Source organism: Sapajus apella, unplaced genomic scaffold (genome assembly GCF_009761245.1).
Source record: "Sapajus apella isolate SASKATOON/1434 unplaced genomic scaffold, GSC_monkey_1.0 scaffold11, whole genome shotgun sequence".
In the NCBI taxonomy this organism is placed as follows: domain Eukaryota; kingdom Metazoa; phylum Chordata; class Mammalia; order Primates; family Cebidae; genus Sapajus; species Sapajus apella.
In genome coordinates, this window is record NW_022436951.1 from 40,627,033 (window position 1) to 40,639,638 (window position 12,606).

General features: G+C 60.9%; 1 protein-coding gene across 1 annotated transcript in view; it reads left to right on the top strand.

The window, feature by feature from the left end:
- IRX4 (iroquois homeobox 4) overlaps window positions 1-3,692 on the top strand; it is a 5,600-nt gene extending 1,908 nt beyond the window's left edge. The window contains exons 3-5 of the mRNA XM_032279143.1: window positions 512-621; window positions 1,491-1,819; window positions 2,234-3,692. Of these exons, the coding sequence (XP_032135034.1) occupies window positions 512-621; window positions 1,491-1,819; window positions 2,234-3,045 (1,251 nt within the window). The 3' untranslated portion in view covers window positions 3,046-3,692. The remainder of the gene's footprint in view (window positions 1-511; window positions 622-1,490; window positions 1,820-2,233) is intronic.
- Window positions 3,693-12,606: the final 8,914 nt, after the last annotated feature.

Sequence of the window (12,606 nt, forward strand, 5' to 3'; positions counted from 1 at the left end):
TCTGATAGGGGTTACTACGCAGCCTCCCCCCCCCCCCCCCCCCCTCCTCCCCCATCCTGGCTCCTCCCCACCTCTTGCTCCTCCCCATTTCTCTCCTCCCTTCTCCCCTCCTGGCCTCCATCCCCTCACTCCGCGTCCCTCCCCTTTCTCCACCCCTCTCTCCTCCCTCCTCGAGTACATCACCAGAGGCCCCCAGCCCTTCCCATCCCGGCTCCTTCTCCCAGGTGCCCCCTGATGCCGGCCCCCAGTTCTTTCTCACTTCCTTCCACCTTCCTCCTCCTCCACGTCCCCGCTCCCCTCCCCCGACACGGCTTCCCCAACTCAGAACAACCTCACTTCCCGTCTGGAAGACCAGGTTCAAAAGCGGGCGGGGAAATCAGCTCCTTCGCTGCCGGGTGCAGGGCTGCCCAGGAATCCGGGTGAAGCCTTTGGAGCAGAGGGCTCCTAGGAGAGAGGCTGGAGTGGGGTCGCCTCCCTGGAAGCTGCGACCCCAGACTCCTGGCTCCTACAGAACAGCTTCGACTCCAAGGACGGGACAGGATCTGCGCATGCGGGCCTGGCGCCAGCCGCTGCTGCCTACTACCCCTACGAGCCGGCTCTGGGCCAGTACCCCTATGACAGGTGAGGACGTGCCCCTCCTAACCAGCGGCGGCCCCGTGCGCTCTGCACTGTCAGCCACCACCCCCCCTCCTCCACCACCACCTCTCTGGAAGGCCGGAGGCCGGAAGAGAGACGCTTCTAGATCAGGCTGACCTGACTCTGGTCTATCGGGTCCAGCCTCCTGGCGACCCTGCTCCTACACAGCCACGGGTTAAAATGCTCCCCAGTTTCCCCCGCCCCCCACGTTGTTGGACCCCAGAAGTCCTCGATGCCTGGCAGCTTTCAGGGAAGTGGAATCTGGAAGGCCAGTTCACAGGCAGCCTCTGTGCACTCCGGGCACCTCCCTCCGAGTGTCCACTCTGCCCCTGCAGTGGGAAAGGGGGAGCCCCTGGTGGCCCTGCTGGCCCACTTTTGGACAGCACGCCCCACCTTCCTCGGTGCAACCATTACAGATTTAGCCAAAGAAAGTCCACTTAGGCCCCCTGGGCACTTTCTCCTCATGGAAAATAATGACTCTTCTTGGCCACAGGTGTTAACCTATCAGGGTGTGGGCTCGTATGTCGAATACGTTTTTATGGTTTGGGGATCAAAGGGGTAGGTAGCCATCCCCATAAAATAATTGGCCTGGACCTCTCTGGCTTGGGAAGGAGCTCAGGCTCCCTGTAAATTTAGTGAAATATGTTTGCCCATGGGCCACAGAAGACAAGTACCAGCAGGCAGCAGCACCTGGTTGGGACTGTGTCCTACCGGGCCTTATGACCATGACCACAACCTCACGACGGGAAAGCAAACCCCGTCCTTGCATGCCCCTGGTGGATCCCCACCCCGTCGCCCACGATGCCTTGGGCTCAAAGGGCCCGGCCAGCGCCCATTGCAGAGCCTGTCTCCAGGTACGGCACCATGGACAGCGGCACGCGGCGCAAGAACGCCACGCGCGAGACCACCAGCACGCTCAAGGCCTGGCTGCAGGAGCACCGCAAGAACCCCTACCCCACCAAGGGCGAGAAGATCATGCTGGCCATCATCACCAAGATGACCCTCACGCAGGTCTCCACCTGGTTCGCCAACGCGCGCCGGCGCCTCAAGAAAGAGAACAAGATGACGTGGCCTCCGAGGAACAAGTGCGCAGATGAGAAGCGGCCCTACGCGGAGGGCGAGGAGGAGGAGGGGGCCGAGGAGGATGCGCGGGAGGAGCCCCTCAAGAGCTCCAAGAACTCAGGTGGGTTGGGGGTTGTCGCAGGGAGCTGAGGCTCTGGGGTGCAGGCTGGAGCCTTCCTTTGCCTTCTCTGAGGTTCTAGGGCGTCTTGGGGGTCCGAAACGCTGAGCCACATGCCTAGGCGGTCACTGTGCAAACCGGTTCTGCCTCAGGCTATGAATGTGGGGACTGAGGTGGTCACCCCTAAGCATTTAAAGAAACTCAAATAACGTTTAAAAATATTAGACACCCCGTCCCCCATTGGAGACCTCCTGCGTTGCCACTTTGTGACCTGGTGGCCTCTGTAGGAAATGGAAGACATGAATAAAGGCCCCGAGTGCTTTTCCTGGCGTCAGGACCACCATGGTGGGCGGGGACAGGGGGTCTGATTCACCTTCCACCCCTCTCCCTCCACTGGCCACGCGTTCTCTCCCGCAGAGCCCGTAGGCAAAGAGGAGAAGGAGCTGGAGCTTAGTGACTTGGAAGACTTTGACCCGCTGGAAGCGGAGCCCCCGGGGTGCGAGCTGAAGCCGCCCTTCCAGTCCCTGGACGGCGGCCTAGAGCGTGTCCCCCCGGCACCTGAGGGCCCGGGCAAGGAGGCCTCGGGCGCTCTCCGGATGCCTCTGGCCGCGGGTGGCGGAGCTGCTCTGGATGAGGACCTGGAGAGGGCCCGCAGCTGTCTTCTCAGCGCAGCGGCCGGGCCGGAGCCACTGCCGAGCACAGAGGGCGGCCCTCAGGCCTGCAAGACCAAGCTGGGGTTTGTGCCGGCGGGGGCGGCGGGCCTCGAGGCCAAGCCGCGCATCTGGTCCCTGGCGCACACCGCCACAGCCGCTGCCGCCAGCGCCCTGAGCCAGACTGAGTTTCCGTCGTGCATGCTCAAGCGCCAAGGCCCCGCGGTCCCTGCGGCTGCGTCCTCCGCGCCCGCCACGTCCCCGTCTGTGGCCCCTGTCCCCTCTGGTGCCCTGGACAGGCACCAGGACTCCCCGGTAACCAGCCTCAGAAACTGGGTGGACGGGGTCTTCCACGACCCTATCCTCAGGCACAGCACTTTGAACCAGGCCTGGGCCACCGCCAAGGGCACCCTCCTGGACCCCGGGTCTCTGGGGCGCTCGCTGGGGGCAGGCGCGAACGTGCTGACCGCACCCCTGGCCCGAGCCTTTCCGCCTGCCGCGCCCCAGGACGCCCATGCTGCGGGCGCCGCCCGGGAGCTGCTCGCCCTGCCCAAGGCCGGCGGTAAACCCTTCGCCTGAAGCGGGCGGGCCTGAGCCCAGGAGGGAACCCGCACTCAGGCGGACGGCGCCAACTTTTTTTCCTGAGTTTCCAGAGGAAGACTTCTGAACTCGGACCCCTGGGAACATGAACAAGCCCGGCGCTGCCACGCAGGGGCCTCCACCACCTGGGCCTGAGTCCCGGGCCATTCCCAAACTCGCGACACGGAAGGAGAGGCTCTGGGGCAGAAGAGGCCACCCTGAGCATAAAGTTTACGTGAAAAGTTTACATGAGAAGGCGGTTCCGTTCTGAAGCGCAGTCAGCTGTCCTCCGGCTGAGGCACGCGGTGGTGGTTGTGAAGCCTCCTGGCCTGCCGGTCCTCCGATTTCATCCTCAGCACATAACGCTCACCAACAGCACTTGCACTGACCTGACTCTTGCACACTCTTGACTCCATAATATTATGTTTTTTAAAATGTATGTTCACACTGCTTCAGAGGCTGATGCAACAAAACCAATAAAACCGAGTGACGGTGTTTGTATTGCAAAATGAACACATCTAAAACCAGGTGATTTGAGAATTCCCCAGGGAAGGGGGGGGCCGATCCAGGAGGGAAGGAGTGGGGGGCAGGAACTGACCCAGACTTCTCTCCCAAAAAGCCGCTGGCTCGACCCAAGACTTTAAGCCACTTTTAAAAGAACCATCACTGCCGAGTTAGAGGCTTCCGTTGAACTCCCTAATGGATGTGGGCGTGACACCCAGAACTCAGACTTGCATCACCAAACTCCAGAAGTTTGAAAAACAGGGATTTCTTTGATTAGATTTTAAACTTCTAAATTCCCAGAGCCTTATCCTGGGGTGAGGGTGGGCGTGGGAATCAGCTCTGCTCGGAAAGCCGGCGTGCCGCGGCTCCGCGAAGGGAAACGCTTAGAGCTTCGTAGGCCTCAAATCCGAGGCGGGACTGGGAGGAGGGGCCTCGGGGCAGGGCGGTAAGGGATCTCGAAAGGGACCCGCGAAGCAATCCGGGGCCGAGGGGCCGGGCCCGACGGTGGCTGCGCTCAGAAACCCGACTCCCCTCCCCATCTCCGCGGCGGCGCCAGGTCCGCACCCCCCGCGGGCGCCTGGCCGGCTCAGGCCTCTCCTCCCGCCCCCGAGGCCTCCGCCTGAAACCCTGCTGGGCTCATCAAAGGCCGAAGTGTCCCAAGTACCCGGAGGGCGCTCCGGGGGTGCGGCGAGGAGGCGGCGGCAGACTCTGGCCTAGGACCGGACAGCCGCGAGACTCCAGACGGGGACGCGGGGTTGTCTTGCGGGAGGCGGGCGCGCGGCCTTCGAGGAACTCTTCTCTAGGAGCCTGGGCGGCCCTGACTGCGTCGTCGTGTGGTCCTGACCCCGGGGAAGGCCCCTGGTGGACCGGAGCCCTGGAAAGCCGGCCCGAGGGGCCTCACCGGAGCGCTGGAGAGAGTTTTCGTCTCCGAGGGAGAGGAACCGGGACCCTGGGTCCACCAGGGTTCCCCGCATGGTGGGGCCCTCCCTGAACCCAGGCGATGGGGCCTGGACCTGGCCCTTGGGGCAGAACCTCTGCCGCCAGACCCCGAGCGGCCCGGGCCGCCGCCGAGCCCCAGGCCCGCCTGGGCAGCCGCGCGTAATTGGATTGTATCCGGCCGCGCGCTGTCACCGTATTGACTTTCGCGCTCAAGATGATATTATCGAGGTTCGGAAGCTCGCGGCTGATGTGCCTGTCAAAAGGCTGCGGCGGGAGCCCCCGGCCTGGCGAGCGAGCATCAGCCAAGATAATTTGAAGTGAAATTTTCATTTTGACAGTAAACCCCTCAATTTCTAAAGGCTCCGCGCTCCAAGAGCTTGCTGGCAGGGGGAGGCTTTGCAGAAAGCCCACGTCTTAGACTGAAAAGGGCAAAAGAACTCGAATTAGTTGTAATAGATAAAAGGGCAAAAATAAAGAGTCAAGGGTACTTGACAGTAATAGCGAAAGTGGAGTCTCGGGGGAGAGCGTTGAGGCCCGAGGCTGGGGCGCCAGGAATTTTAATGTGGCCGAGGGCGGCTGCCCAGGCGCCCCCATCCCAGCCCTAGACAAAGCCAGGCATTTTCTGCGAAATCAGGGTTTCGCCTTGCGTCTCAGATGGGCGGGATAGGGCTGCGGAGGCTGAAAACCCAGCCTTGGACCCGGGCCTTACACAACCGGCCGCGGGCAGCCCGGCGGGCCTCTGCAGCCCCTGGGCACCCGTGGGTGGCGCAGGCTGGCGGGTCAGGCTTGGTCTGGGCCCTGGGCCTCTCTCCTGGGAAGGACCCGGGGCTCCTGCCACCACCCATGCTCGCTGCCCTGGGGACCCCAGCCCCTCTCCATGGCCCCGGCCATCGGAATTCCATCTCGCAGGAGCCCCCGGATCTCGCTGGAACTGACTGACTCAACTGGCTTATTTGAATAAGCTGCGAGATTGTGTGAAAGACGCAGGTGGGGAGGCAGATTCAGCCCCCTTCCAAGGGGACACGCTGGAGCGGGGCGCTTCCCCCACACCCTTCCCTTGGGGCTCAGTCCAGCAGGTTTGCCTTAGGCACCCCCAGACACCCTCTGGCTGATCTTGTGGGGTGGGGAGGTGTCAGCTAGGAGGACAGTCCCAAAGTCGGGTGGGGGGGTGGCGTCTGCAAAGAGGTGACACGGAGGGGGCGAATTTTAGGTGTCTGAGTGGAGGCGCTGGGAAGGTCGCTGTCAGTGGGGCGGGGGCGTGACAGGGACGGGTCGGGGCGGGCGACTGGGGGCGCAGGGAGATTGTCAGAGCAGGGCTGGGAAGGCGCCGGGAGGCTGGCAGGGCCGGCGCGCTCAGTTATTCAGGCGTGGCGAATTCAAACACACCAAGGAGGAGATGCTAAATTAACGGCGCTCTTTACATAGAGCCCAAATAAAACTGTAATCAGCGGTGCGTTACTTTTCATTAAGCGAGTCTGACAGCAGCATATTCAACCTCGACAAGGGAGCAGGCGCGGGAAATATACGGCTCTCCCGGCCGCCGGCCTGAGATAATTCCTTAAGCTCCATTAACAACTCTTAGCCGCAGGAAATGCGCTCCCGGAAAACGTCTCCAAATCTAAAAGCTTTATCGACCTCTCAAACCTCGGCTGATGATTCCATTTTTTTTTTTTTTTTCTGTTTTCTTCCTTTTTTTTTTTTTTAACTTAAGGGAGAGACGTCCAGCAAGGTAATAGAGTTTGACACGACACCTTCTTAACTAGAGAGAGGCAGAGAAGCCAGCCCTTAAATGATATTTAAAAGGCAACCAATTAAGATTTAAAGTGGCCGTCTCCTGAGATTATGCATGCCACGTCCACCACCTGTGTTTCCCTGGGCGCGCCTGCTGCGGACGAGACAGCCCGGCCTCCCACTCGCCCCATCCCGGTCTCTGTCTCTCAGCCCCTCACGGTCTCCCCCCAACTCCACTCTGCTCCCCTCTCTTCCTCCCCCTCTCTCCCTTACTGTCTCTATCTAGAATAATCTCTTGGCCTCTCTTCCTTCCTCTCTGTCTCACCCCCCAGCCCCCATAGAGGGGATAGCAGAAAGCAGAGAAGCAGCAGATCCCCCTGTTCCATCCCCTCCCTGTGGAAAGACCCCGAGGTTTCCTGGTAGATGGGCAGCCTGGCCCCTCAGAGGAATGGCTGATTAAGGGAAATTGAGCCCCACCCCCATCCCATAGACGTCTTGCTGGCCCACAGTTTCCCCAAGACCCTGGCACCCCCACAGTGGTCTCTCACTGGGTTCAGGCCTTGCTTCCAGGCCTCCAGCAAGGAGGTGGAGGGGAAGGGTGGGGCGGGGGGTAGGGGGTGGGGCGGGGGGTAGGGGGTGGGGTGGGGGTCGGGGGTGGGGGGAAGGGGCAGGGGCAACAGTTAACAGAGAGGAAGCTGGGAGCTACCCTGGAACCCTCCAGCTGGTGTGACTGAGGCAGGAGCTCCCACCACCTCCTCACCCCTGCCACCTTCTTGCCAGCTTCTTGGGGTCCCTCTAGGGAAATCCTTGCTCTGGGGGCAGTCACGTCCCTTTCATACTGTCACCTCCATGGAGGCGATGCTGGTTTGGGAATATTTCCCCACTGGAGCCACCAAAAGGAAGGAGCCGGAAAGCCCCTTCCCGGGGCTACACCGTGGAGGGCAGCCAGGCCCAGGAAGGGGAGCACCAGACCCTTTGATTTACCCCTGGCGAAGTCCCAGCTGGAAGGGACTTGAAACAGTGGGGCAGAGGGAAAGCCAGGTGGGGGAGGGGAGGGCAAAGCGAGGGGAAGAGGGGGCAGATGGAGAGAGGCCGGGGGAGAAGGGGAGGAGAGACCTAGTTGCAGGTGACAGGGGAACTGTCCTCCGAGATGCAGGGCCTCAGTTTTATGAAGAAATACTTGGGAGCAAAATGTCTCTTCCCAAGAGGATTCTGGGGGCAGGATCCCGCCAGACACCAGAGCGGGCACCTGAGCTCTCCCACCGAGCCTGCCTTCCCCTTCCATCCGCTGGCCGGCCGGCCCTGAGCAGGAGCTTCAACTCCAGTTTCCTGCTAGGGAAGGAAAGGCGTGGACTTTCCCCAGAGATTCTCGGGAGTCGGCCAGACTAGCTCTGGACTTTAAGAAAAGGGGGTCCCCTGAGAGCCACTGCTCCTTCCAACAGCATCAAAAACCAAGAGTGGGTTCTGGAGGCAGCTTCGTCCTCCCTAAAAGCCTTCCTGATTTGAACCGAACCCGCCCCACCGAAGTGTAGGAAGGCAGCAAACGCCCACATAATTGAATGGAAGAATGAGGGGTCTTCTATGTGTTGTCTGAACTCTCCCCAGGGGAGGCGCGAGGGCAGCTCAGAGCACCCCTTGCTCATTCTGTCTTTGCGACATGACGTGGTCATTTCAAGGCCCCCTCGGATTTCCACTCACTGCTCTGGCGCAGACCTGGACTCGGAAGCATTGCCCAGGCAATTACAGACCGTCAACCTCGTGAAGAAAGCGTTCATTTATAACCACAGTGATAGGTGGAGAGGTGGGGCCTTCCAAAGAGGAAGGAGTCCCGGCAAGGACATCTGCTGAGCTTGTTTCAGGTCCTTGTTTTTCAATGTGTTGCCCTATTTTAAGATGTGTGTTCATAACGTGTGTGGCCTCAGGCCAGCGAAGGATGGAGCAGATGGACCCTATGGACACACTTGAGTGTGCGTGAGGTCCCATGTCCGCCGGACCGTGTCCTTCCTTCTCTGGGCTCCGTGCAGGGCCTGCAGGTGCCAGTCCAGCCTCTGAGCAGGGCTCGGCAGGTAGCAGGGCAGGGTGTACCAAGGACCTGACCTCCAGGCTGGCAGGAGCACCGGAAGGTCCCTTCGGGATTCCAGAGGCGTTTTCAGGAAGCCCGAGCCAGCCAGGCACAGCACACAGGCCCTGCCTTTGTCTCCCCATGCCCCAGGCCGGGATGAACAGCGTGCTGCAGATGGGCCAGGCTTGAGTCTTGGTGGTCAGGTAAGATTTTGACCAACAGAGCAAGAGGAGGGAGGTCATCCAAGGGTGGGAGGTGGGCAGGGGAGGACAAGGCTCACTTTGACTGGAGCACAGGGATGAGTGGGCGCAGGAGCCCCAAGGGAGTCATGTGGACTGGAGTTGGGGAGAACCTGTAGACGGGGTTAGCATCAACTTCCTTGCCTGTGGAACAGAACCTGAAGTGTAGACAGTTCCCATACAGTGACGGGTGGAGGAAGCCCTAGGGAGACCCTGGAGCAAAGGAAAAGCATTTAAGGAATGGGAAGACTTGGAAGGGGGCCTGGGCCCGCTCAGGCTTCCGGGAGGAAGCAGGCTGCAGCCCCTGGTGTGCGGCTCCCAGGCCCCCAGCAAGGGCTGGTGCAGCAGGCAGAGGCTGCCGGCTCAAACCAGTGAGGCTCCCCTGGCATGGGGTGGCGAGAGGTTGAAAGAAAATAGCCAATAATCCACCTACGTGAAGTTAGCAGGAGCAGAGACAGAGGAGAGGTTGCTTTCATGTGAAATTTAACACTGCGTAGGCACCTAACTAAATGTGTCAAGGAGAAACCTGTTAGGTTTTTGTGTCAGGAAGCCTCAGAGCTGAGCTAAAACATCGGGGGTGTGCTGTGGCTTCAGCAACGTATGCCCTGCCTCCCTGAGCACCAGGTCGGTGTGGTCAGAGGAGACACAGGGCACCAGCATGGAGCCAGGTGCCTCTCGGCCTCTTGACCACACCACGGGGGCTGGCCCTGGGGCCCCTGAGGCGAGTTTCTGTGCCTGAAGGCTCCAGGAAGGCAAAGTGCTCCTTAGTTATCAAGGTCCCCAGGTGCAGTTGCTGTCTGTCCCCCAGGGCAAGTGGCAGGACAGGGAGAGGCACAGAGGAGCAGGCAGGAGAGAGCTGGACGAGGCAGCAGCCCCCACCCATCTGGCCACTAGGGAGGCTCGAGTTGCTGAGCGTGCCTTTTCCCCACGGTCTGCACCTGCACACCCCCTCAAACAGGTGCACACACGTGCACTCACAGTGACGCAGGCACTCACGCAGCCACGCATGCACTCACACACAGAGGCACGCATGCACTCACACACACTGGCACACATGCACTCACACGCACTCACACACACTGGCACACATGCACTCACACACACACACACAGGCACGCACGCACGCACACACACAGGCACGCGTACACTCTCACACACACACAGGCACACATGCACTCACATAGGCACGCATGCACTCACACTCATAGGCACACGTCCACTCACACAGGCACACGTGCACTCACACACGCAGGCACCTGCGCACTCACACACACACATAGGCACATGTGCACTCACACACACAGACACACGTGCACCCACACACGCAGGCACACGTGCACTCACACACAGGCACGTGTGCACTCACACGCAGGCACCTGTGCACTCACACACACACATAGGCACATGTGCACTCACACACAGACACACGTGCACTCACACACAGGCACACGTGCACTCACACTCACACTCATAGGCACACGTGCACTCACACAGGCACGCATGCACTCACACACAGGCACGCGTGCACTGACACACACACAGGCACGCGTGCACTCACACTCACACTCATAGGCACACATGCACTCACACACGCAGGCACACGTGCACTCACACACAGGCACGCATGCACACACTCACACTCATAGGCACACGTGCACTCACACATGCAGGCACACGTACACTCACACACAGGCACGCATGCACTCACACACACAGGCACGCATACACACACACAGGCACGCATACACACACAGGCACGCATGCACTCGCATGCATACACTCACACAGGCATGCATGCAGCAGGCACACGGGCACACATGTGTGGGAATACATGCAGGCACTGAGGCAGGCACACACACATGGACATGCACACCTGTTTGTATGCACACACACACACACACACACACGCAGGGGGCGCTGCCGAGAGTCCCTGCTGCTGAAGATGGCCCCAGCCTCACACAGCAAGGCTGCTGCTGGCAGGGTTATCTCTGTAACAGCAAGACAGAGGCAGGGAGGGAGGCAGAGGCACACACAGCCTCCTGCAGGCTCAGCATGGGCTGGGAGGAACCGTCAGAGGCCTGCGCCCACAGAAGGCCCATTTCATTTTGGGGGGGAAGGATGAAGGAGTTGCCCCACCCCATGTGGGACCAGGTGTCGGCAGGCAGCCCTGGACCGATGCCCATCCAGGAGCTCAGCCATCCTGGGCCCCCAGTGTTGCGGCCTGTGCTTGCTCTCCCACAGAGGCTGCTGCTCTTCGGAATGAAGCCCCCAGGGGCTCACATGCACGGCCCTCCTGCACCAGACAGTCTGGGAGCAGGAATGACGCCCGTCAGCTCAGCCTCCTCCGGGGCTCGCCAGTGCAGTCCCAGCCTCAGAGCCTGAGAGCCCACAGTGCAGCCAGGCTCCCGGCGGGCGGACAGGTGGGGGCTCTCTGTGTCTGGCGGGGCCCCCGGGGCTCCCCTGCTTTCCTGCCCCCGCTCCTGCCCTGGCCCCTGTGTTCACAGCGGTCTCACCCGCAGGGGACATGGCCGATCCCAGGCACGGGTGGCTCCCATTCACCAGGGAGCTGTAAATGGACCCTTAATTAATGAATCAAATAATAGAGACTGTCTTCATGGAACATTAGTCCAAGTTCAAGATAATCAGCCTGAACACAAACTCCAGCTTTGCGACAGCACCGGCCTGGGGCAGGAGCATAACTGGTGTCAGACGAGGGGGTGCGTGGGCCACCTCTGCCAGGACAACCCCAGCCCACGCATGCGACAGTCTCAGGTGTTTGGGGGCAGCACTGCTGGGATCATGGCTGGCACAGATGCAGCCGCTTGGCCCAGACCTGAGTCTTCAGCGCACCACACACGTGCTGCACTGGCCTCGCCTCCACCCACCTGCAGGTCCTGGAGGACACGCTGGCGTCTCGCATCTTTCCCTGTCTTTGTGAACAAGTGACCCTGAAGGAGGCAGGGGGGGTCCCCAGAACTGGAGAACTTTGAGGTTTAGGGGTCACGCCGCCTCCTGCTTGGCACCTGCATACTGAAAATGGGTTGTCTGCTCAGTGAGACACGGGGGCCATCCCAGGCCCCTGCAGTGTGACACGGCCCCTGGGACCATTCCAGTGACCATACCAAGGGCGTTGGACACGGCAGAATGCATGCACCAGACCCCCTGGCCAGAGCAAGGACCGAGCTTCGAGTGGAAGGCGGGGCCCGGACACTGGCTGTGCTTTGCAGGGACGGTGGGAACGGCAGGCGCCCCACTGGCCCCAGATGTGCACACAAGTCACAGGAGTCGCCAGGAAGGAGCTGTGGTCCTGGCGAAGCAGACGCCTATGCCAGCCTCCCCTCAGGAAACCCTCCCTTCCTGGCCTTGGCACTCATTGTCCATCTGCAGTGTGGCTGACTTTCTGGTGGCAGCTGATGGTCAGGAGCAGAGAAAGAGGCACATGTGGCCACGCTGGGGGCACGTCAGATTCCAGAGTCCCCACGGTGAGTTGTTTGGAAAACCCCACGCACGCTCTCCTGCGCTGCTCCGTTCACAGGTGTGGTGGGGAGGGGCTCAGAGGTGAGAGGGGCCGACGTGGACGCAGTCACCCGGGGCCCCAGGAACCTCCCGTCGGGAGCAGCAGGAGCTACCAGGGACCCCAGGGGAGTAAAGGAGGAGCCGTGTGTTAGCCCGCACACTCCACTTTTTACCACCTTTGTCTTTAAACACGGGTGTGTTTAGAATGTCCCCGGGGGCAACAGGGCCTGCAGGAGCAGCACCCCCGGCAAGGGCTGTGTTCTGGCTGGACGTGGCTCCCCAGCCCTGGGGGGAATGTGCTGCAGAAGGTTCTCGTCCAGGCAGTGCAGGCCTTCCTCCGCCCTCAGCCTAGACACCCACTGGCTTCTCCAAGGAGCCTGCTTTTTTGCTTTTATCTTGTTTCCATCCTAGGCTGCCCCTTCACCCACAGCTGCGGCCGATTAGGGGGTTATGAAGCAGCTCCTCGCCTGTCTCTGCGGCTCGGTGACACTGCTGTGAACTCAGCGAGCATTGCAGCGGTCTGCAGGACTGCACACGCGCTTCAACAGGATTCCAGATCAGCCATCTGTG